Here is a 26907-nt window from a genome sequence, read left to right as displayed (position 1 = left end):
GCATGACAAAACTGCTAACTCCAATCAGTCTAAGTCCGTCTGACAGTCCATTCCAGTTTACATGCAAACAATTTCCAATAAAAGTCTGTTTTGGCATGAGTATAAATAAAGCTCAGGGCCAATCACTCTAAGTTGTTGGACTAAACCTGACCCAAGATGTTTTTACTCATGGTCAACTTTACGTTGGTTGCTCACGTATTGGAGATCCGCGAAACCTCTTCATATGCGGCAATCCGCAAAAACAAGAAACGTCGTCTACAAAGAAGCGCTGCAATAAGCCAACTCCACTAATGCCACCACAGTCCGGCCATCCTCATGTCAGTCTCTCCATCACTCCCATCTCCTTCACTCTCCTCACATTTATGGATTTAATTCAACGCCATAAATTCACTATCCTTTCCAGCCACTCTCCATTACTCTCATCCCTTCCACTTTTTGCCTCGCTACTCTCCTTACATTGCTGCTAGCGCAATATCACAATGTCCTTCCACCCACTGCTCTGTGTTGTATAGAGTTTCAGAAATCTAGCAAAAATGTTGAATTTATGCATTATTTTGTATGCTTATGTGGTAGAATAGTACCTAAGAAAAATTAGAAAATGTGAGATGTCTTGCCTTACCCTCATACTGTTCATGCATTTGATTTTTACTTATTCTAACTTGCAAAACATATTATTGAAACTAGCAGTATCGCCTGGCGTTGCTCAGGTGTGTTTCAATTGTTTAGAATTGGAATTTTTGAAAAGTAAAAATTTTGCATTATGTAGCTTGTTATTCTCTTTAAGTGAACATTTTTCTGGTTGAAATACACCGAAAAATGGCGACACAGCAGTAAAAAAAATCATAAAAAATCGGGATTTTCATAGAAAAAAAAGCAGCTTTTTGATGTAAATAATTTTTGGTCTTAACATGGTCCGATTTGAATTTTATCTTCTACGGAATGAAGAGCAAGCTTTCTTCTATCGTACTCTCAATTTTGGTCAACTTGCGCTGCAGGGTCTCGGGGGAGATAGTGTTAGTTGAAGGCTGCCAAACCTGCCACACACAGACAACTTCAGCTTTATATATAAAGATATTAAGAACACTTCCCGTTCGATTTTTGAAGCAGTCTGCAAAACAATTCTCTCATTTTGAGCTATTTTTTGACACCATTTTCAACTGAGAACTCCTTAAAGAGGCACACTCAAAACTGCTAGAATTTGCATTTTTCAAGCTAGAGAATTCAAACTTGCTCCAACCGATTCAGGAAATTTTTCTACGTATATGCTCATATTTTGTTTTTCAGAAAGCTCAAAATTTGAATGTGTTTTCGCCCCATTTTTCTGTTGCATTCGTGCAAACACGTGCACAGTCATACATAGAATCCAACATGTTGCGTGAACACAACTCAAGGCAATAGTGTATGACATCCACTCGCTCGCAGAAAATGCATCGTTTCGGGCTTTGTTATCGAGATAGAGACTTAAAACCTACTCTGGCCGTAACTACACCACACCTTCTATAGGTGTGTAAATTTTCAGCTCAATCCTAGCACGTCTAGTGCCATTGATTCCTTACCAAAGCCAAAGTTTGCTGGCAGAAACAGCAGAACAAAGGCAGGCAAGATTAGAAGCTCAGAAATGGTGGAGTAAAACTCATCTTGCAGCTCTCAAGGTAGATAAATCAGGTATACCTTCTTAAGCATCACACACATATAGGAGAAATAGAACAAACATTTGCTTCCAGAATTTGTTTGGAAGGTCATTGATATTGCAGTTAATTTCAGAAACCAAAGATACATGTAGGATAAATGTATTAAGAAGCCTCATGATATGAAGTTTCTTGTGATGTAAACTTTTAGTATTGTAGCCACTCCACAATTTTCATTAAGAATGAGTTAAATACTATACAGTGTTGAGGGATCGCTATCCATGTCAATTGAGTATAATTTTGGAATCAATGTATGTGATAAAAATACAAATGTAATGACACTACTGTCAAATGAATTATAAATTCAGTCAGGAATTACAATTTTGAAAACCTTTCTGGGTAAAAGCTACCATAGAAAATCTGTGTGAATTGTGGCAGCAGTTACTATATATTTGATGTTGAAGACAAATTACATGTTACCATCATGTCAGATTTCAGAATAGGATAAGTATAACATCCAGCTCCATTCTCATTTCAGTTTTAGAATTCTGTAGAGATTCTCTGTTCATGTTGATTTTAATGCTTTTGGGATTTGCCGTATACTTATGTGCCTAACAGATTCCATTTTTCCTTAGTGGAAGTTTCAATATGGGAATTCAGTATTATTTGTTAGTCTTACAAACAAGAATTTTTAGTTATCATTGACATTTTCATTAACATAATTTATTTATTCATCACTGTCCAAATTATTTCCACTTAACTGAAATCTTTATTTCTTTGTTTGATCATGCCTCACTTCCTCAACACTCAAATGAAAATGATACATAAAAAAACAGAACAAGGTAGAGCACATTGGGGAGCAACACGTGAAGAATCAAAGGTTAAGAAATCAACAATCACATGACAGATGGTATGTGATGACTAAAATGGTATTTTGACAATACTATTGAGTTATTGTTTTTCTCTTATATATATTTCTTCTCAATGAATTGCACATTTTCATTTTAGGCAAATGGACAGTGCTTTACCAACTCCAAAGATTTCAAAATGTGTACAACTAACTACTAAAACGCCAGTCCAGCAAGATTCAAGTTTAGCACAAGCATCGCAAAATATTACAAAACCAGCTCAAGTGTTGACTTCACCATTTGAAATAACTCCATCCAAATCAAAGCTGGTGAAAGATCCAAATCAAACAACTGTATCTAAATCAATAATTAGAAAAACAGATTTACCGAAACAAAAATTGCTAGTTACTAGTCATGAACATTCTGTCATGTCTAACCTAGCATCTATGTGGAGAAGTAGAAAATTATGTGATGCCAGTATTAGCAATGGCTCGTCTACTGTGATGGTAAGTATACAGTTGTAAACTTTTTCACATTTATCAACTGTTTCCAATGTCATTATCATGATAATTAAAAAATTATGCTTAATTTCTAATGTGCTTAATATCAAGCTATTCTTTCTTCTGCTTCCCTCTATATTTCTTAAAGGTAGGTGTAGCCTTTATCAAGTTATATATAAATACTGATATGCTTTAAGTTTTATTATTATCAGAAAATTTTATGATTCAATCCTTGAAAATAGCTTTTACTGAAACATTTGTTTACTAATATAAAATAGAATATTTTACAGAAAAAGAAACGCTTTGAAATGAATGAAGTTTAAAATCAACTTCCAGAGACTTAAGACTTTTGGTAGTCAATTGCTTTTGTAAGAGTTGGAAAAACAAACTTACATTTTTCTATTTTATGAACATGATTCTTAAGTGTCTATCAATGTATTGTTGGCAAGCTGTAAACATACTGTTATCATTTACTATATTTCAGGTCCATAAAATAGTCTTGTCTGCTGTGTCTCCAAAACTGTTCTCAGTAATTAGTACATGCATCTCTTCTCAGTTTTATGAAGTGAAATTTCCTGAAGTAAGCACAGAAACTTTAATGGCTTTTACTGAATACATGTATACTGGACTATTAGATCTTGATCTTAATATTTTACAACAGCTAAAAGTCATTGCAAAACAATTAGACATGAAAGATTTACAAAATATGTGTGATGCTCATCTTCAAAGTGGAGCACATCAGCAACTTGCTTCGACAGTCACTGCGTTTGATGATACCAGGCAGATGCCATCTGATGTTTCAGCTGTTCCTACTGAGGATATTAAGCAGGAGATTTCTCAGAATGAATTAGCACAGCTTAAAGAAGGTACAGTCAGAACCATTAAGCAAGAGTTTGAGGCTGCATCTCTGGACACTAACGGTGGCAACTCTCCATTTGGTTCTGTTATTCTTCCCACTGTAAAAATCGAGCCTGTAGGACCTGATGATGACAAATATGGTCAAATGAATAAAAGAGCTTGCACATCTAGTTCAGTTTCAGATAGTTCTCAGGCACTAAACACTCCTTTGAATTCTATAACTGTATCCACTACAGATTTTAGCTTACCATTTTCAGATACCACAAATAGCAAAGCAACAACAAGTGGAGCATGTCAGCTACTTACTTCAACAGTCACTGCGTTTGATGATACCAGGCAGATGCCATCTTCTGTTTCAACTGTTCCTACAGAGGATATTAAGCAGATTTCCCAGAATGAATTAGCACAGCTTAAAGAAGGTACAGTCAGAACCGTTAAGCGAGAGTTTGAGGCTGCATCTCTGGACACTAACAGTGGCAACTCTCCATTTGGTTCAGTTATCCTTCCCACTGTAAAAATCGAGCCTGTAGGACCTGATGATAAATATGGTCAAATGAATAAAAGAGCTTGCACATCTAGTTCAGTTTCTGATAGTTCTCAGGCGCTAAACACTCCTTTGAATTCTATAGCTATATCCACTACAGATTTTAGCTTACCATTTTCAGATAACACAAATAGCAAAGCAACAATAAATAAGATATATGGAACATCACCCAAATTAAAATCTAATGTATTTGAAAGTTCTCCAGTTTCTGACTTATCTCCTGTGTCATATAGTGAAGAAAAACTGTGTTCTCAATCTAGACTCATAAAAGAAGACCCTTCTAAACCACTAAATCAAACAATAACAACTCCGTTAATTGACAACAATGTGACTTATGGTAGCAGTGAAAGTGTCTATCCTGTAGGACTTTTTACAGCAGAAGGGGACAGATTACCATTATCATCAACACAAGTTACCAATGTCAAAAATACAGGTTTATATAAAACAGATGGTCTTACTTGATATCAGAAATAGTTTTCAGTACACACACACACACAAATAAATTGAGCTTTAATTTTGTAATAAATAATCTTTGAAATACCTGCCTTGTTTTATTTTCTAATGAAAAATACAGAAGAGTTTTCTGTCTTGTGATAAATTGTTGATAAATTTCAATATTGTTGACATAAACTTGTTGTTTGTTGACTACTGCTGCTAGATGTAACCTGTTGTTATCCTCATTTATTACCTTTGTACTACTAGGAGTTGGGTGATTTAACAATAACAGTGGTGGTAGCAGTGCTGCTGCCTTGAAGTCGCCAAAGAAAGATGAGATCTAAGCACTGTAGAATTGGAATCCTTTGCTACCTGGAAGGCTTCTCCATTGCTGTTACCCATGACTGTATCATTGGTGTTTGAAGTTCAGATCAGTGGTTTTCTTTAAGAATAGTTATACTTTTATGTATTCTGTATTAACTGCAAGCAGGATTTTACAAGCTTGCTCAGCAATATTTCAGGGACGTGTGATTTTGACACAACCAAGATTAACAACTAATATCTGACTCATAATGAATTCCATTTCTTGGCTGCAGTGCTTCTCTACATAATTTTCAATAATACGTTTAAGTAATAGAGAGGGAGGGAACATGACTATCTCCCCGCTACATAAGTGGTGTAGATGTTGGAGACATTCATTTCACTGTCGAGCAAGTTGATCTTCACTTGAGCCTTCATGCATGACTTGGTCGCTTGCGCTAGATTCTCAGGATTGTCTTTTCAGAATACAGACAAGTTTTCGTCAATGAAGTGTAAGAAATACATTCTTAAAACCAATGAAACTCATGATTATTAAGAGCTTTCTGTTCCTCACTTGTTTGATGATCCTACTCAGCACCAAGATATGTTTATGGCTGTCTGTTTCTCTTGAAATTTGTTCTGCTGAAACCCTAGCAGAGGTTTTAACAGGCTGAAAATGGTTGACATACATTCTGTTACAGTTTTTGCTAAGAATGGAACTGAAATAGATCCCTCTCTGCTTTTGAGGTAACTTAATATAATGCTGTCGACTAAAGCATAGTCCAGTACTCTAAGAACTACTCCGTCTTTACCACAGCTCTCACCAGTCTTTAGGAATGTCCATGCTCTCACGTACTCTGTCTCTGTAAATGGGCAATCATCAATATGAGTATCATTAAAAACTTGGTCAGCTTCTTCATTTTTGTCAAGGGTAGTTGAAAGATTACTGGGGAGATGCTTTATTTAAGGATTTTTAAATTAGTCTCATGGGCTCCTTTCTGTAAATTTTTGACTTTATTAGAATAATCAGCCAAACAAAATAATACCAGAGTTTATATGACATCTAAGAGTTTGATTTACTCAATAAATTGCTAGCGTCAGCAGTGTTTTATTTGAATGCTGTTCTGTACTACAAAGTTGAAGGAATATTTGGCAGTCCGAACACACTTAGAAATTGAATGCGGATCACTGTATCTGATGCAAAAACAACTATATGAATATGATTTGTGCAGTTATTGATGATGTCATTAAGGAACTGACCACTCAAATATTTTGTAAAACAGGTTCTTATTCACAATTCCATCTAGCACTGTTTTCTCTTTGAAAGATATAGCTATAAATAGAGCCTTTTTTTGCCACTGGCAAGCTGTAAAGGTGCACATTTTAAAACCAGTTGGCTGCAAGCAGTGTAGCATTAAGACCAATGGCTGGCAATGTCAATGACTATTCAGCTAAACTACCTAGCTGCAGGAATTAACCAAATCATTCCAGTGGGTCATATGGTGTAAATATCTTTTCCAACGTTTACAGTAATAATGATAGCCAGTTTGTTTATGATAAAACTAAATATCTTTGTGTTGAAAATCACAATGCAATTTATGCTCTTTCCATTGTCTTCAGCTCAAGGAAGACATCACACCGGCGACACATGTACAGAAATATTTTTATTGTTATTGAGTATATTAAAGTTTAGTGGCACATGCCTTGGAAAATAGTTCTTTGTGTTACTAAATATTCGCCCTTAGGTTAGATCAGTATGTGTATACATTTAAGACATTGACAATGATTCTTAGATATTTGAAATATCTTTAGCAAAAATTTTACATAATAGACAGATGTAAGCAACCTCTCTATATATATCCACAATATTTTTGTGGATAGAAAAGAAAATATCAATTGGACAAATTTCAGATCTTTATTGGATTGGAATATCATCAGTGACATAGCTCCCTGTTCACAGAGACACTGCTGATAGACCCACTGTGACTAAACACATAAGGAAACTGAATAAGCACCATTCAAGCATGGGTTGATGCCAACGCTGTGTGACTTGCTCTCCGTGCCAGCGGGGTGTAAAAGCACCATCTGAATGCAGTTGATACCAGTGCCCTCCACTGGCTCCTGTGCTGGTGGCACATTCAAGGCACCATCTGAACACGGTCGATGCCAGTGCCGCCTGACTGGCTCCCATGCCGGTGGCAGATAGAAAGCACCCACTACAATCTTGGAGTGGTTGGTGTTAGGATGGCATCCAGCTGTAGAAACCTTGCCAGATCAAATTGGAGCCTGGTGCAGCATTGTGGCTTGCCAGTTTGCAGTCCAACTCATGCCAACATGGAGATTGGATGTTAAATGATGATGATTTTGAATTAACCAAAATGGGAAGGTCTGTGTTTATTCCAAGCACTTTTACTTTCAAATATATTTAGAACTACATTATACAGAGTTATATTCCTTTTAATACGGTAGCATTTCTAATAGGTCAAACAACCACAAAGACAGATGTGTCAAAACTGTACGGAGATGTTTTCGTTCAGATTGGTTTTGACTTATTTGATTTATTCACAGAGCTATTGCACCAGTTCATGAACAGAATTGAATACAAATACCATATTGAATCAACAAGTACTGAGGTAAAACTTGATATCAGGCTCTCCCATATATCTCCATGAGAAGTCAAATTACTGTCAAACAACAAATAGTGTAGTAAGGTAATATGGCAAATTACAATGTTTGCACATGTATAAATTCATAATTAGTTGACACTGTGCCTACCATTGAAGAATCTTACTTACAGTCTTTGCAATATCATGGGCCCAAAAAATTTTGAACTTCTTGCCTAATGCAAGGCCAGAGCAATCTCTTACTCTATTTCAGTATTACGTGTCAAAAGTGAAACAATATCTCTGTATTGCAATGTGAGTTACTTTCAGTTTAATACTTTCACTATTATAGTAAAACTATAACTTCATATATATACATGCATACATACATATTTGTCATAAACACTCTACCACTGCTACTAATAACTGTTGGGAACCCTTTCAGACATGCTTTCAAACCGGAATCTCAAAAACATTGTCCCCTTACATCTTATTCTCATTTCATTACCACGACAGGCAAATAAAACTTACGGTTAATAGATACATCTTGTCCCAGGAATGAAAATCAAAATATAAAATACTGGAATGGGTGTAAAACAATGTGTAGGAAACGAAGAAACGAATATGAAAAAAAATGTGCGTAAAGCAACAGGAGGGTGGGGAGAGGATTTCGGAAAATTCACAAGATCCGAGCTTTTCCCTCATAACTTTTAGGAAAATGGGAATTTTTCAATGAAAGTTTATAGAAATACCAGTCAAAGGGCATACATTATGATTATAAAGAAATTTGTGGGGAAAATCTTTTCCAAGGGGGTGGGGATAGGACTTCGGAAAATTCACAAAATCTGAGTTTTCCCTCATAACTTTTAGGAAATGGGGTTTTTGCAATGAAATTTTTATATAAATCCCTTTCAAATGGCATACATTGTGACTATAATGTAATTTGTGCAGAAAATTTTGAGGTGGGGAGAGGACTTCGGAAAATTGCCAAGATCCAAATTTTTTCTCTTTATATTCCGAAATCACATTCAACTTTCTAAAGATACGCTAGCGTAGTATTACTACACTACATAGTGCTTATTTCTATCCACTTTCAATAATTTTTAATGTTTTGGCTTCAATTTTATTTTATTTTCAATTATTTTTATGCTTTTTTAACCCTTCGTCGTCATTCTCATTCACTCGTTATTACTTTCTCTCTTTCTCTATCTATCTATCTATATATATATATATATATATATATATATATATATATATATATACATATATGTACATACACACACACACACACACACATATATATAGGTGCAGGAATGGCAGTGTGGTAAGTAGCTTGCTTACCAGGTTTAATCCCACTGCATAGCACCTTGGGCAAGTGTCTTCTACTATAGCCTCGGGCTGACCAAAGCCTTGTGAGTGGATTTCGTAGACGGAAACTGAAAGAAGCCTGTTGTATATATGTATATATATGTGTGTGTGTATGTTTGTGTGTCTGTGTTTGCTTGACAACCGATGCTGGTGTGTTTATGTCCCTGTCACTTAGCAGTTTGGCAAAAGAGACTGATAGAATAAGTGCTAGGCTTACAAAGACTAAGTCCCAGGGTTGATTAGCTCGACTAATGGCGGTGCTTCAGCATGGTTGCAGTTAAATGACTGAAACAATTAAAAGAGTAAATACACACACACACACACACACATATATATATATATATATATATAATATATATATATATACACACACACACACACACACACACATATATATAGGTGCAGGAATGGCAGTGTGGTAAGTAGCTTGCTTACCAGGTTTAATCCCACTGCATAGCACCTTGGGCAAGTGTCTTCTACTATAGCCTCGGGCTGACCAAAGCCTTGTGAGTGGATTTCGTAGACGGAAACTGAAAGAAGCCTGTTGTATATATGTATATATATGTGTGTGTGTATGTTTGTGTGTCTGTGTTTGCTTGACAACCGATGCTGGTGTGTTTATGTCCCTGTCACTTAGCAGTTTGGCAAAAGAGACTGATAGAATAAGTGCTAGGCTTACAAAGACTAAGTCCCAGGGTTGATTAGCTCGACTAATGGCGGTGCTTCAGCATGGTTGCAGTTAAATGACTGAAACAATTAAAAGAGTAAATACACACACACACACACACACACACACATATATATATATATATAATATATATATATATACACACACACACACACACACACACATATATATAGGTGCAGGAATGGCAGTGTGGTAAGTAGCTTGCTTACCAGGTTTAATCCCACTGCATAGCACCTTGGGCAAGTGTCTTCTACTATAGCCTCGGGCTGACCAAAGCCTTGTGAGTGGATTTCGTAGACGGAAACTGAAAGAAGCCTGTTGTATATATGTATATATATGTGTGTGTGTATGTTTGTGTGTCTGTGTTTGCTTGACAACCGATGCTGGTGTGTTTATGTCCCTGTCACTTAGCAGTTTGGCAAAAGAGACTGATAGAATAAGTGCTAGGCTTACAAAGACTAAGTCCCAGGGTTGATTAGCTCGACTAATGGCGGTGCTTCAGCATGGTTGCAGTTAAATGACTGAAACAATTAAAAGAGTAAATACACACACACACACACACACACACACATATATATATATATATATATATATACACACACACACATATATACAGTAATTAGGGAAAAACTTGGATCTTGTGAATTTTCCGAAGTCCTTTCCCCACCCCCTTGGAAAAGATTTTCGCCACAAATTCTTTATTCAAAAGGGCAAGCCTCGTTGCATTCTGTGTCATACTGAATCTCCCTGAGAACTATGTGAAGGATACACAGGTGTCAGTACGTGATAAGAATCTTGCTTCTAAACCACATGTTTGTAGGTTCAGTTTCACTCTGTGTCACCTTGGGCAAATATCTTCTACTATAGCCTTGGGCTGACCAAAGCCTTGTGAGTGGATTTGGTTGACAGAAACTGAAAGAAACCCATTGTATGTGTGTGTGTCTTTGTCCCCACAACATCGCTTGACATCCATTGCTGGTGTGTTTATGCCCCTGTAATGTAACAGTTTGGCAAAGGATAGACATACTGTACCCAAGGACAACACCATTCAAAGTGTCCTTCACTGGATCTTTTCCTTTTCATGGGCAGCTCGATTAATTAACTTTCTTTAACTAAACACTTTGAAACTTCGTATACAGGTAGAACGTGTCATATAGAACATCTTTTACTGTTCGCTTTGCTGAGAAAAGTTTCTATTTATGAAGTTATTTCGTATTAAAGTTGTCGTCTGTTGAGTTGAATAAAATTACTGCTGCTGTTTGTCAGGACAAATTTAACATGAAATAACTTCGAAATTACGAACTTTTCTCAACAACGCTAAGAGTAAAAGATGTTCTATATGACACATTCTACCAGTATCCGAAGTTTGAAAGTGTTTAGTTTAAAAAATTAATTTATCGATCTCCCTATCAAAAGGAAAAGATCCCGTCAGGTTTTTATAGCGTCAAATAACTAGATATATTGGTCTGCATCAAGGGCTGGTTAATAATATCATTTCTGCTTTTTCAAAGATTACACTACGTAATTACACCCAATTTTCATGGTTTCGTTTACTCGAATATAAATATTTACTTAAATATAAATAATTTCAAATCCATAAACATTAAATAATATTTTATAGAAATTTGAAGCTTTGCTCAGCGGCGATATCATCATCATTGAAGTTTATCCGAGGTTTGTTGAAAAAGCTAATTCAGTAAGTAAGAAGAGTTATCGAACCTGGAGTCACGGAAAACGAGTATTTCAGCGACTGTTGTCCCTTCTCGGGTAGGTTTAATTTATTTCCTTCACTTTGCTATTATGAAATACTCGAAAATCGTTTAATGTGGTTGTGTTATTTTCACATTTTAAATAGCATAATTCTTTTGTTTCCTCCGAGTCATCCATATTTTTTACTTGCCATGACTGGTTAATCATGCCTGCCGTGCTTTAGTGAATAATATTTATATCATGTAACTATCTTTCACATAGATGTGATGCTATATCTTAATTATATATAATGCATAGAAAATCTAGAAAAACTCGGCATTACGCACAATACGTTTTTTAAAATATTAGCAAAGAAAAACTCTGTAATCGAATTGTTTCTTATAACAAACTTTCTGGTAATAAAATACGAAGCCTTAGGGACTTTATAAAAACAAAAATTAATAACAATAGTTTTATCAACGTACTTCAATGAAACACGAAAATATATAGTGTATTTTCAGACTTCAAAATGAGTAAAGTACCCAATCGTTCCAATCTGTTGACAAACTAAACGAGCAGTAATCACAAGATTAGGTTAAAATGCAAATACTCAGAATTTGAATTCCTTAACTAAAGAACGCATCTAAAATGAAATATCGTCAAAATATCCAATTATCTTTGTGCTAAATAAAAAAAAAATATTTGCACATTTGATGTAAATCCAAGAAGTTGGAATCGAACTTATATGGGTCGATCTTGGCATTGTTTAAAATCATATTGTACTTATTTTCTCATGTTGACTCTAGCAAAGAAGCTTCATCATGGCTTTGTTTACATTTATCAAGATAACAGAAACCTTTTTCTCCCACCCCTAACCCTAACACAAACTCTTAACCCTAATCCTACCCCCCCCCATATGAAAAAAAACACTTTCTTGAAATGTATCCGGTACTTCCGGTACGTATACCGAAGTTACGTCACTAGTTATATATACATACATATATATATATATATATACACACACACACACACACACACACATATATATATACGACGGGCTTCTTTCAGTTCCCGTCTACCAAATCCACTCACAAGGTGCCACGCAGTGGGAATGAACCCGGAACCATGTGGTTGGTAAGCAAGCTACTTACCACACAGCCACCCCTGCACCTACATATATATAAAATCATATATATATATACACCTATATATATAAAATATATAAAACTCAACTTGTGTGTCTGTGTGTTTAACTTCCCAGCACATCTCCTCCTAGAACCACCAAAAATGGGTCACTTAAAGTTTAGGCGAATGAAAATTGATCCGCGCTATTTCTGTTCCAAAATTCATCTCACAATTGCAAAAATCGATAATGTGTTTGTTTAGGCCTTATCCCATGCATTGAATAGTGAACTTTACTCAGTCAGCTGTTTGACGTGAACTGTGTTCACCACGCGTGCAAGCATGCGTAAATTGCATGAAAAATAAAAAAATCAAGTTATAAAAATGAATCACCGTAAAAATTGTAGAAATTCGGCCAAGAAATGAATTTTTGGGATGTAGCCTGGAGGGTTTTTCGTATCAATTGTTTGGACTTTGTGAACACATACCAATTGTTTTCATAACATTTTTAACACTTTGAATTAAATGTGACCATTTTGCGTTGAGTCTGCAGTTTGAATCACTTTAACCAAATTTTAGCAGGCCGGATTTTTGATCATCACAATATATCGCCAGCAACTCCCTGAAATCCCCGTTGAGAAATCTATATATATAAAGCTGAAGTTGTCTGTGTGTGGCAGGTTTGGTAGCCTTCAAATAACACTATTTCCTTCGAGACCCTGCAGCACAAGTTGACCAAAATTGAGAGTATAATAGAAGAAGGCTTGCTCTTCATTCTGTAGAAGATAAAATTCAAATTGGACCATCATCATCATCATCATCGTTTAGCGTCCGTTTTCCATGCTAGCATGGGTCGGACAGTTCAACTGGGGTCTGTGAAGCCGGAAGGCTTCATCAGGCCTAGTCAGATCTGGCAGTGTTTCTAGGGCTGGATGCCCTTCCTAACGCCAACCACTCCATGAGTGTAGTGGGTGCTTTTTACATGCCACCCACACAGGTGCCAGACAGAGCTGGCAAACGGCCACGAACGGATGGTGCTTTTTATGTGCCACCGGCACGGGGGCCATCGAGGCTGGCAACGGACACGAACGGATGGTGCTTTTTACATGCCACCGGCACTAGGCCAGTCGGGGCGGCGCTGGCAACGGCCACGATCGGATGGTTCTCTTACATGCCACCAGCACTGGTAACACATCTGCAATTTCTATTGATCGATTTCTATTCAGATCCTCACTTGCCTCAACAGGTCTTCACAAGTAGAGTTTTGTGTCCCAAGAAGGGAAGGTATGCATACATAGGCTGGCTCCATCCCATGTAGAAGGCCACGGGTTATGGTCTCACTTGTCCTGCCGGGTCTTCTCGCGCACAGCACACTTCCAGAGGTCTCAGTCTCTAGTCATTTCCTCAGTGAGACCTAAAGTTCGAAGGTCGTGCTTAACCACCTCGTCCCAGGTTTTCCTGGGTCTGCCTCTTCCACAGGTTCCCTCAACCGCTAGGGTGTGGCACTTTTTCACACAACTATCTTCATCCATTCTCGCCACATGCCCATACCAGCGCAAACGTCTCTCTTGCACACCACAACTGATAACACCAAAAATTATTTACATCAAAAGGTGCTTTTTTTCTATGAAATCCCTATTTTTTATGATTTTTGACAGCTGTGTCACCATTTTTCAGTGTATTTCAACTGGAAAAATGTTCACTTGAAGAGAATAACAAGTTGCATAATGCAATTTTTTTACTTTTCAAAAATTCCAATTCTAAAGGGTCAAAACAAACCCAAGCAACACCAGGTGATACTGCTAGTATACATATCTCTATATATATAAAACTGAGAATGTGTGTCTATCTGTCTGTGTGTTTCCCTAAAACTTGAGAACTGCACAACTAATTTCATTCAAATTTTACACACGCCTTACTTAGGGTCCAGGGAGTGTCGACGACAAAAATTTTTAACTTTTTGTCTAGGGCGAGCCCACAACAATATCATATCTTCTCCACTACGATTCCCTAAAACTTGAGAACTACACAACCAATTTCATTCAAATTTTACACATGCCTTACTTAGGGTCCATGTAGTTTCATGGGCAAAAAAAATGTCCAACTTCTTGCCTAGAGCGAGCCCATAGCAATATCATATCTTCTCCACTATTTCAGTATTACGTGTTAAAAGTGAAACAAAAACATTTCTCTATTTTATGTCAGTTACTTTCACTTTAACAATAAAAATTAGAGATAATAATAACAATTGAATTATATGTAGTAAGTAATAATTAAAATCAAACTAAAGTATAATATAATCGTAACATAACAAAAGTAAAAATAGCAATTGGTATAAAATTGCATCAATGACTTGAACTTGAATAAGTGGTTTCACATGAATGGGAATAAATTAAAAATAAAATTAGCATGCAGAAATGGAATAGTCCAGATGGAGGTGTGCAATACCCTTTACCACGGCTTTTACATTAGATTATCTGCTAATTAGCAAGCATTAAGTATCTATATGAAGTTTGGCTGTATGTAATATCTGTTTTCTCGAACAGCCGCTCCTATTGGTTTATTTCTTATACATAAAGAACTTCAACTGCTTACTGCTTTCTGACTCATCGTAAGGTTTGTTGTTATTATTATTACTGTTTAACTATTGTTATCACGTTTGTTGGTTCCTCGTAAAGGAAACATTGTTGTGTTGCATTTGTTGAATAATTGTAAACTGTAACCCTCCCCCTTTGGGAGAAGGAGCTTTGGTTATTGTTTAAAAATTGAATTGTGTCCCTGTTTGGGGAAATTGACAATATTTTCACCATTTACACGGAAGCATTTTCATTAGAATGCCTTCGATAGAAGAAAGTCCAAAAATGAATTTCGCTGCAGCCATCTGCGGGCACAAACTCATTGAAATTAAAATGGAAGAAATACGGATTGATCACCGACAAAGACGGTGAATCTAGGATAACACCACCAAACGAAATAAAAAATTAAATTAATGAAAAGACTATTGTCTATAAAGTATACAATATAGAGAAAAATAAAAGATTTGAACACCTGGAGGAAAGCACCATCGAAAAGTGGTGCAACTATGAAAGATATCTAACCAGAGGCGGTAAATTCGCCACAATAGAAGCAAGGTTCGAGTCAACGGAGTGTGCAAGAGAGTACTTGACTCAAACCTTGCAAAGTGGAAATATTTTATTTTTACCTTTATATCTGGGACGTAGGACGTCCTGGATAAAAATTTAAAATGCCACCCCCACCCCCAGAAGTAGAGGTAGGCTGGATTGTAGCCACACTTCTATACAAGAGGGAGGACAAGATCCAATTGATCGAAATTGCAAGACACGGGCCTACAATTCCAGTCTGTTATATATTTTGAGTATTGTTATCACTAGCGATATCAAGATATAACTTTGTATTTTGTATTTTATGTGTACATGTATATATATAGATGTACATGTAATATGTACACATATATATACACATATATACATGCATAATATATCTACCCATACACATGTAAGCACACACACACATACATAGGGGCAGGTGTGGCTGTGTGGTAACAAACTACGTTCCAAACACATGGTCCTGGGTTCAGTCCCACTGTGTGGTGACTTGGTATGTGTCTTCTGCTGTAGCCTCAGACCAACAAAAGCCTTCTCAGTGGATTTTGTACATATATACAGGCACACATACATATATATACTTGCATACGTACATATTCGGCATAAACACTCTACCACTACAACTAATAACTGTTGGGAACACTTTCAAACCTTCCTTACATTCAAACCGGAATCTCAAAAACATTGTCCCCTTACATCTCATTCTCATTTCATTCTCAACATAGGGAAATAAAACTTACTTCTCACTACAGGACAATGGATGATGGTAACAGATATTTACCACATGCTACCTTATCAAGTGAAGTATATTGTCATCCACTTCACCTCTAACCTTCATAGCGTATGGACAATTCAAACGACCCCACACCACTATACCACCACTAATACCTTCATCCTTCTAACTGTCTGCTTTCTTATAAATACGACAAAATTCGTTTCCAGCCATGGTAACAGATATTTACCAGATGCTACCTTATCAAGTGAATTATATTGTCATCCACTTCACCTCTAACCTTCATAGTGTCCGGACAATTCAAACAACCCCACACCACTGATACCTTCATCCTTCTAGCTCTCTGCTTTCTTATAAATATGACAGAATTCATTTCCAGCCAAATAATATTTGCAACACGATTCATAATCACTCTGTCCTTTCGTATTACTATTTCTCTCATTTTCTCATTCTCACCATTGCTCTATCAAAGCAAGACTGATCAACTAAAGCACATTCATTCATTTTCCGGATATCGGTATGTAACATTTCTTCTTTGTAAATTGCATCAATATAAAACATTTCACTGCTATTTCTATCACATGCTGCTACCACATAACGGATTTACACAAATAGCTGTTCGCTGGTACCATGACGTGTTACAAATACCAACCAAATCCGTTAATGTTTACAAGTACACCTGCATATCAATTCCAAACACTTTTCTTTCTTTTGCAGCGGATTCATATTTTCCGTTAAGGGCATTCCAATTATGCAATCATTTTCAATTCACTCCTCATTTTTACATGTTCATTTCTTTCAAAATAATTCCATACTTCTTCCCTAATGCGGGTGCCCAGCAATCTTTTACATTTCTGCAGTCAATTTATTACCGTTTCATTTCTTTTCAACTTCATCATTAAAAATAGGGGAACACGGTACTTCCTACCAAGCGAAAACACTCCCAGTCTTTCCCGTTCTCCTTATTGAAACGCGTTCCCTATATTTTTGCCCTTCTTTAATTATGCGGGCCTGCAGACCCACTAACTTACCTACAATCATTCCTACACACATTTCAATAACGAAATATGAAACATTTCACTGCTATTTCTAGCACGTGATTCTACCATGTAACGGCTTCTCGCAAATACCTGTTCACTGGTAGCACGACGTGCTACAAATAACAGCCACATTGGTTAATGTTTATAAGTACACCTGCATATAAACTCCCACAGTTTCTCTTTCTTTCTTTTCCAGCGGACTCATGTTTCCCATCACGGACATTCCAATTATGCAATCATTTTCAATTCCCTGTTCATACTCCTCCTTTATACATTTTCACATCTTTCCAAATAATTCCATACTTTTTCCATAATGCGGGCGCCGAGCAATCTTTTACATTTCTTCAATCAATTTCTTACATTTTAATTTCTTTTGAATTTCTTTCATTAAGAACAGGGTAACACGGTACTTGATCCTGAGCGAAAACACTCCCACTTTTCCCCCTTCTCCTTACTGAAACGTATGCTGGCGCACGCAATAAAGTTTATCGATACTTCTGCACTTCTTCAATAATGCAGGCATGCAGACCTACTAACTTACCTACAATCATTCATACACTCATTTCACTAAGAAAATATGAAATATTTCACTGCTATTTCTTGCACGTGCTGCTACCACGTAATGGCTTCTCGCAAATACTTGTCCACTGGTAGCATGACATGCTACAAATAACAGCCACATTGGTTAATGTTTATAAGCACACCTGCATATCAACCCTCAAACCCTTCTTTCTTTCTTTTCCAGTGGATTCATATGTTTCCCATCACGGACATTCCAATTATGCAATCATTTTCAATTCCCTGTCCCTACTCCTCATTTTTACATTTTCACTTATTTCTAAATATTTCCATACTTCTTCCGTAATGTGGACGCCGAGCAATCTTTTACATTTCTTCAGTCAATTTCTTACATTTTCAATTCTTTTCAATTTCTTACATTAAGATTAGCGGAACAGGAGACTTCACAACGACCAAAAACACTCAAACTTTCTTTCAGTTTTCATTACTGAAATGTGTGCCAATGCACGCATTTAAATTTCACGTGACTGTTTTTTCTTCTTCCTTTCTGGGGACCTGCAGACCTACCAACTTACCTTTAACCATTCCTACACTTACATGCAGCATCAACGGCAGTTTCTGCCCCACTAGCACCACTAAACAAACCTAAGCAACTCATCCACTTGCTCTTTCATTAACCCTTTTCCTATCCAATCTATACGACAAAGCAGCCATACATTGACAAACAACACCCTCACTTCATGTTCACACTAACGACAACATTCTCAACGCAATTCATAAACAATTTCTCCTTTGCTCTTACCATTTTTCTCGCCTTCCTTTTCACAACTGTTTCCATTCTCATTTTCATTTCATAACACTAATATCATCTAATTTTATACATTTACCGTTCTACTTACTACCACTTCATTATTACCGCAGCAGTTGCAAGTTTTCAACTGCTCTACAGTTACATACTAACCCTTCAATTAATATTTCATACTTCACAGTGTATCTCACTGCATTTCATCATGCTTCTTTTAGATCATGCCCCGAAGGAAGACTTCTTCAATTGGATGCAAAACTGCGAAAGCTGCAAGAACATCAGCAAGGAGGGCCAATGAATCGTCAGCCGAAACTTACATTAGACGATCACAAAATGCTCGACGTACTGCCAATTCAAGAGCACTTCAAAAAGATCACCAGCGTAAACTTCGACGAACTGCTGCTGTGCGAGCTGCAGAAAATGAACTCCAGCGTAAAGTTCGACGAACTGCTGCTGCACTAGCTGCAGAAAATGAACTCCAGCGTAAAGTTCGATGAACTGCTGCTGCGCTAGCTGCAGAAAATGAACTCCAGTGTAAAGTTCGACGAACTGCTGATGCTGCCTCAACCGCTGCTGCACAAGCTGCAGAAACAGAACTCCAGCGTAAAGTTCGACGAACTGCTGATGCTTCCTCAACTGCTGCTGCACAAGCTGCAGAGAAGAAAAACGAACGCACTACACGTCTGCTCAGGAATGCTGCCAACATGGCTGCTGCGCAAGCTTCCTACACCTTACAACAGAGATGTACTATGCTGCAGACTTCAACTCAACAAAGAGCTCATAGACGAGGATTTTCAACGCCATGCAGCTAACGATGGTTATTAAAGGCTTTCCAATACAACCCTAACCTTCATTATGATTGCCACCTAGATATGAACATTGGCAATATGTCCATCACTTGCTCTTTCTGCAATGCTAAGAAGTGGTCAAGAGAAACTCCTGCAATGTGTTGCACTAATGGATCCACTGCAGGATCCACCACAGCTCTTAAAGTCACTCTACACTGGCACAACTACATTTCCTGAATAACATCCGGAAGTACAATTGTGCATTCCAAATGACATCTTTCGGCGCTAATGTTGTTCAAGAAGGCGGGTTTATGCCAACTTTCAAAGTTCAGGGACAGGTTTACCATAGGATAGGATCACTCAAACCTGCTGAAAATCAAGATCCTCAATTCCTTCAACTGTACTTTGTAGGTAATTTACATGAGCAAGCCACCCAACGAAATTCCATTTCCACAGGTACTAACTTTCACTTGATAATGCAACTGCAAGACCTTTTGCACCAGAAAAACAGCTACGTACACATCTTCAAGTATACCTTGGAAACTGAAGATTCATCAAATTTTAATGTTATCATTGATGCCCAGAAAAGACCATCTAGGGAACATGCAGGCCATTACAATGCACCCACATGCAATGAAATAGCTGTATTCCTTCACGGTGAACAGCACAATCCCAGAGACATTGTCCTCAGGCGACGTGACACCACCCTCCAACGAATTAGTGAAACACACAGATCATATGATTTACTCCAATACCCACTTCTGTTTATTAACGGTGAGGATGGCTACCACATCGGTCTACTACAGCAACATCCTCAAAATCTTAATGAACATCTCAACAAGCCAATATCCTGCATGGACTTCTACTCATACAGATTTATGACCCGAAACAACTGCTGTAGTCACCTCCACCGTATTTACATTCCCTATGGCCATAGGGAATGTAAATATGTTTTCTTCATTTTTGCTTGGACACTGGCTTTTAACTATAGGTTTGCCTTATCTGAAAAGTAATTTTGAATCGGAAAAAATTTTTCTAAACAATGAACTTTTATCTGACCTTATATATTATATATTACTTATTTATATGCTTCCTATACTTATATATGTATTTTTATATATCTATATATTTCTTATATTTTTATTATTCTAGGTGTTGTAATGTTTTTTAAAAAATATATATTTCTTAATTGCTAAAATATTAAGCGTTAACTTTTAACCGAGATGAACTATATTCACGCATTTTTCTTGTATTTTCTTATATGCTTGTACTGATGAGTTGTGTTTCATCTTCCGTGATGTTATACATGTATATTCTATGTGAAAGAAAAAGCATTATGTGATTAAATGTTCGAGATATGAAATGTTACGTGGATGACCTTGTATTTGTTTGTTCTGCAACCACAGTTTAATATATTTGTCTCATTTAATTGAGCACTTCTATAGCAGTCCTATTAAACATTTTGTTCCTGATAAGAAACAATTACTGTATTATTGATATATATACATATATATCATCATCATCATCATCATCATCGTTTAGCGTCCGCTTTCCATACTAGCATGGGTTGGACGGTTCAACTGGGGTCTGGGAAGCCAGAAGGCTGCACCAGACCAGACACAGTCTGATCTGGCAATGTTTCTACGGCCGGATGCCCTTCCTAATGCCAACCACTCCGTGAGTGTAGTGGGTGCTTTTTACATGCCACCGGCACAGTGCGTGCCACCAGCACAGTACGTGCCACCGATATATATATATATATATATATATATATATGTATATATATATGTATATATATACATATATATGCATATATATACATACATATATATGCATATATATATATACATACATATATCTGGTGCTGTAGAAACACTGCCAGATCTGACTGGCCTGGTGCAGCCTTCGGGCTTGCCAGACCCCAGTTGAACCGTCCAACCCATGCTAGCATGGAAAGCGGACGTTAAACGATGATGATGATGATGATGATGATATATGCATATATATATATACATACATATATATACATACATGTATATATGTATGTATATATATTATATATATATATATGTATTATATATATATATATATATATATGTATTATATATATATATATATTATATATATATATATACATATGTATATATATATATATATGTATATATATATACATATATCGTCATCGTTTAGCGTCCGTTCTCCATGCTAGCATGGGTTGGACGGTTCGACCGCGGATCTGGGAAGCCAGAAGGCTGCACCTAGCTCCAGTCGGATCTGGCAGTTTCTACAGCTGGATGCTCTTTCTAACGCCAACCACTCCGTGAGTGTAGTGGGTGCTTTTTACGTGCCACACACACACACTGATTATGATTCTGAAAAAAGTTTCCAAAAATTTTTGTAGTTAGTGTTAGGGTTTTCGCGTTAAGGATGTATTGTTTAGGCAGAAGGTTTATATTTCCTTGATATATGTATCATCATGATTTTGAAAGATAACTGCATCTTCTATTACCGCTGTACTACTAGGAGTTGGGTGATTTAACAATAACAGTGGTGGTGGCAGTGCTGCTGCCTTGAAGTTGCCAAAGAAAGATGAGATCTAAGCACTGTAGAATTGGAATCCTTTGCTACCTGGAAGGCTTCTCCATTGCTGTTACCCATGACTGTATCATTGGTGTTTGAAGTTCAGATCAGTGGTTTTCTTTAAGAATAGTTATACTTTTATGTATTCTCTATTAACCGCATGTGGGATTTTACAATCTCAGAAATAGTATATTGTATCTTAATTTTTCTTTTGTATTACTGAATGAAAACAAAATATTCGTTAGTTTCCATGAGGAAGTCTTGTCAACTGCGTGCTTGTTCTTGTGTGTATGTGTGTACTATAACTGACAGCTTTTTGCGATACAGGACTCGAAATACTTGTTATGTGATACCAGGGCATGCAAGAAATTGCAGCGAAGTCTTTCCTTTTCTGAATAAAGGAATCATTTATGCATGATTACGATATGTCACATTCGTTGAAAGCATGCAAAATAGACTGGAGAAGAAAAAAAGCCATGAAACACAAATCCGTTGCTAGAAAACTCCGACTGTCCAGGTGACCCAACGGGTCATGGGTAGTCCAGTCTGATACAAAATCACAAATTGGTATGGGTCAATCTCAGCAGGGTTTAAGATCATATTTTAATTATTTTCTCGTGTTGATTGTAGCAAAGAAGCTTCATCATATATATATACAGAAATTCAGTTCAGATTTTGAATCCAATGTGAGTCAGCATATATGATGTGAAATCGCAAGTAATGTGGCGAATTTATAATAGTGTTCAAGGGGACCTAATCCCTTACACTGCCTTTCTAAAGAGCAATAAGGTATAAAGTGAAGACCATACACTAATATTTCAGATGCAATCTCCATATAAATACTAGTTCTCTGTAGACATAATTAGGAAAGAATTATTGGTATAATTTGTTGTTTGTAACATTCTGATTAAAAGATATCGTACTAATTTTTTTTAGATATCTAGAAAATGTGTGTCAATGTTCTCTTAAAAAAGGAAATTTTTTTTCTAGTGTTATGAAATTATGCGCCCCAAACGATCATCACTGAGCAGTCTCACCAAAGAAGCTAGGAGGGCAAGAGAAAAACGTCAAAGGGAAACCACAGAAGAAAGGCAATTAAGATTACAAAATCATAGGCAAAGACAATTGGTTCGTCGGCAGACAGAAACAGTGGAACAAAGGCAGGCAAGATTAGAAGCTAAGAAACAGAGGACAAGAGCTTATCGTGCAACTCTCAAGGTAGATATCAGGCATACATTCTTAAGCATCACACACCAATAGGAGAAATATAACAAAGATCTGCTTATGGAATTTATATGCGAGGTCATTAATATTGCAATTAATTTCAGCGACCAAGGATATATGTAGGATAAATGTATTAAGAAGGTTTATGATATGAAGTTTCTTGTGATGTCAACTTTTAGTATTACAGCCTCTCCACAATTTTCATTAAGAATTGGCACCGACCGATCATGGCCATTGCCAGCCTCGCCTTGCACCTGAACAAAATCATGAATTAAGGCTCAGTCATACTTTGTATGCTTCATTGAATCTCCATATCAGGTTTAGGAGCTGTGCAATCGATAAACATCAGCAGGCAGGTCAAGTAACTTAGTGTGCTCAGTACTTCATTATCTGGTATTATCAGCACCAAAGAAATACACACCTGCAATACAGTATCATGTACACTATACAGTGTTGAGGAATCACTATCCATTATAAACTGAATATAACTTTGGAATCAATGTATATGATAAAAATACAAATTTAATGAAGCTACTGTTAAATCAATTGTAAACTCAATCAGGAATTATAATGTTGAAAAATTTTCTGCAGAAAATCTACCAGAGAAAGTCTTGTGTGAATTGTGGCAGCAGTTACTATATATTTGATGTTGAAGTCAAATTACAACAATCTACCACCATGTCAGATTTCAGAATAGAATAAGTATAACATGCAGCTCCATTCTCATTTCAGTTTTGGAATTCTGTAGAGATTCTCTGTTCTGATTGATTTTGAATGCTTTTGTGGATTTACCATATACTTATGTGGCTAACAGATTTCATTTTTTCTTAGTGGAAGTTTCAATATGGGAATTAAGCATTATTTGTCAGCCTTATAAACAAGAATTTTCAGTTATCATTGACATTTTCATTAAAATAACTTATCCATTCATCACAGTCTCAATTATTTCCATTTAAATGAATTCATTAGTCTTTTATCTTTTTATTTCTTTCTTTGATCATGCCTCACTTCCTCAACACTCAGATAAAAATGATACAGGAAAAAAAGAACAAAATACAGCACCTTGAGGAGCAACACTTGAAGAAGCAACACCAGAATCAAATGTTAAGAAATCAACAATCACATGACAGATGGTATGTGATGACTAAAATGGTATTTTGACAATGCTGTTGAGTTGCTATTTTTCTCTTATACATTTCTTCTGAATTAATTGCAAATTTTCATTTTAGGCAAATGGACAGTGCTTTATCATCTCCAAAGACTTCAAAATGTGTACATCCAACTAAAATGCCAGTCCAGCAAGATTCAAGTTTAGCACAAGCATCGCAAAATATTACAAAGCCAGCTCAGGTGTTGACTTCACCATTTCAAATAACTCCATCCAAATCAAAGCTGGTGAAAGATCCAAATCAAACAACTGTATCTAAATCAATAATTAGAAAAACAGATTTACCGAAACAAAAATTGCTAGTTACTAGTCATCACCGTTATGTGATGTCTAACCTAGCATCTATGTGGAGAAGTAGAAAATTATGTGATGCTAGTATTAGCAATGGCTCATCTACTGTGATGGTAAGTATACAGTTGTAAACTTTTTCACATCTATAGACTGTTTCTAATGTCATCATCATGATAAGCAAAGACTTTTGCTTGTAAGTCCAAAAATTTATGCATAATGTCTAATGTGCTTAATATCAAGATATTCTTTCTTCTACTTCAATATCTAAAAAGCTGAAATGCAAAAAAGTTGTTTGATTTCTTGGTTATTTGTCTCATTTTGGGATGGGAATGATTTACGTGGCGGTAGATGGGGTCGGATTGGCACCAAAATTTACACTGGGGGGGGGGGAAATGGAGCGGGCAATGGTGTGAGGAGGGTTGCAAGTCGCTCGCGGCAACTATTTTGTTGCCATTGTGAAGAATATGGGGAAAATTTAGTTTTCAAGAAGATAAAGACAAAGAAAAAAATTTTTAAATAAGAAAAAGAAGAGGACAATAAAAAGAACCTGGCAAAGAAGACGAACAAAAGAAGAGAGGGAAAAGGAGACAACACACACAAAACAACACCACCACCAAAACCTGAGCGAATTAAGGGTCAAAATAGCTAGTCTCTCTGTATTTCTCAAAAGTAGGTGTAGCCTTTAGTTTTACGATTCCATCATTGACAATAACTTTTTCTGAAACATTTGCTTACTAATACGGAATAGAATATTTTACAGAAAAAGTAAATGGAGTTGATTTAATTAAAGCATTAATGAAATAACTCTTTGAGATAAGTGAAGTTTAAATTAACTTCCAGTGGCTTGACACTTTTGGTAGTCAATAGGTTTTGTAGTAAATTTTTCCACTTTATAATCATGTTTCTTAAGTGTGTATCATTTTATTGTTGGCAAGCTATAAACATACTGTTATCATTTACTTTATTTCAGGTCCATAAAATAGTTTTGTCTGCTGTATCTCCAAAACTGTTCTCAGTAATTAGTACATACATCTCTTCTCAGTTTTATGAAGTGAAATTTCCTGAAGTAAGCACAGAAACTTTAATGGCTTTTGTTGAATACATATATACTGGACTATTAGATCTTGATCTTAATATTTTACAACAGCTAAAAGTCATTGCAAAACAATTAGACATGAAAGACTTACAAAATATGTGTGATGCTCATCTTCTGAGTGGAGCACGTCAGCAAATTGCTTCAACAGTCACTGCGTTTGATGATAGCAGGCAGATGCCATCTGATGTTTCAGCTGTTCCTACTGAGGATATTAAGCGGGAGGTTTCTCAAAATGAATTAGCAGAACTTAAAGAAGATACAGTTAGATTCTTTGAGCAAAAGATTGAGGCTGCATCTCCGGACACTAAGGATAGCAACTCTCCATTTGGTTCTGTTATTCTTCCCACTGTAAAAATCGAGCCTGTAGGGCCTGATGACGACGAATATGGTCAAATGAATAAAAGAGCTTCAACATCTAGTTCAGTTTCAGATAGTTCTCAGACTCTGAACACTACCTTGAATTCTATAGCTGTGTCCACTACAGATTTTAGCTTACCATTTTCAGATGCCACAAATAGCAAAGCAACAATAAATAAGATATATGGAACATCACCCAAATTAAAATCTAATGTATTTGAAAGTTCTCCAGTTTCTGACTTATCTCCTGTGTCATATAGTGAAGAAAAACTGTGTTCTCAATCTAGACTCTTAAGAGAAGACTCTTCTAATCCGCTAACTCGAACTGTAGCAACTCAGTCAATTGACAACAATGTGACTTGTGTTAGCAGTGAAAGTGTCTATCCTGTAGGACTTTTTACAGCAGAAGGGGACAGATTACCATTATCATCAACACAAGTTACCAATGTCAAAAATACAGGTTTATATAAAACAGATGGTTTTACTTGATATCAGAAATAGTTTTCAGTACACACATACACATACAGACTGATAAATTGAGCTTTAATTTTGTAATAAATAATCTTTGAAATACCTGCCTTGTTTTATTTTCTAATGA

At 36.4% G+C, this 26907-nt stretch overlaps 3 protein-coding genes across 4 annotated transcripts in view; all 3 read left to right on the top strand.

The window, feature by feature from the left end:
- The window catches only part of LOC115209898, a 46865-nt gene that overhangs the window by 5979 nt on the left and 13979 nt on the right, over positions 1–26907 (top strand). Inside the window, exons 4-6 of the mRNA XM_036501402.1 lie at positions 2465–2538; positions 2637–2982; positions 3461–3983. Coding sequence (XP_036357295.1) covers positions 2465–2538; positions 2637–2982; positions 3461–3983 — 943 coding nt within the window. The remainder of the gene's footprint in view (positions 1–2464; positions 2539–2636; positions 2983–3460; positions 3984–26907) is intronic.
- On the top strand, positions 2125–20826 carry LOC118762596. Of its 2 annotated transcripts, XM_036501405.1 has the most exons (3): positions 2125–2136; positions 14004–14010; positions 19845–20826. In XM_036501405.1, exon 3 carries the CDS (start codon positions 19863–19865, stop codon positions 20604–20606), a length of 744 nt encoding a protein of 247 aa, XP_036357298.1. In that variant the 5' UTR covers positions 2125–2136; positions 14004–14010; positions 19845–19862; the 3' UTR covers positions 20607–20826. The 2 variants fall into 2 exon arrangements, with proteins under 2 accessions (XP_036357298.1, XP_036357297.1); XM_036501404.1 differs by lacking the exons at positions 2125–2136; positions 14004–14010 and adding an exon at positions 16913–16958 and having other exon boundaries at positions 19024–20826.
- On the top strand, positions 11219–26882 carry LOC115209899. The gene is made up of 5 exons (XM_029778484.2): positions 11219–11539; positions 23164–23391; positions 24421–24530; positions 24627–24969; positions 25827–26882. Exons 2-5 carry the CDS (start codon positions 23176–23178, stop codon positions 26796–26798), a joined length of 1641 nt encoding a protein of 546 aa, XP_029634344.1. The 5' UTR covers positions 11219–11539; positions 23164–23175; the 3' UTR covers positions 26799–26882.

Source organism: Octopus sinensis, linkage group LG3, assembly GCF_006345805.1.
Source record: "Octopus sinensis linkage group LG3, ASM634580v1, whole genome shotgun sequence".
In the NCBI taxonomy this organism is placed as follows: Eukaryota; Metazoa; Mollusca; class Cephalopoda; order Octopoda; family Octopodidae; genus Octopus; species Octopus sinensis.
Note: the sequence above shows the minus strand (reverse complement) of the source record. Positions and strands in the feature narration are given on the sequence as shown.

Bases quoted from the DNA above. Each gene is read 5' to 3' on its own strand.
- LOC118762596 (XM_036501405.1), top strand. From the start codon at position 19,863: ATGACATCTTTCGGCGCTAATGTTGTTCAAGAAGGCGGGTTTATGCCA.
- LOC115209899 (XM_029778484.2), top strand. From the start codon at position 23,176: ATGCGCCCCAAACGATCATCACTGAGCAGTCTCACCAAAGAAGCTAGG. The intron at 23,392-24,420 runs GTAGATATCAGG...CTCAACACTCAG, and splicing joins CTTATCGTGCAACTCTCAAG to ATAAAAATGATACAGGAAAA. The intron at 24,970-25,826 runs GTAAGTATACAG...ACTTTATTTCAG, and splicing joins ATGGCTCATCTACTGTGATG to GTCCATAAAATAGTTTTGTC.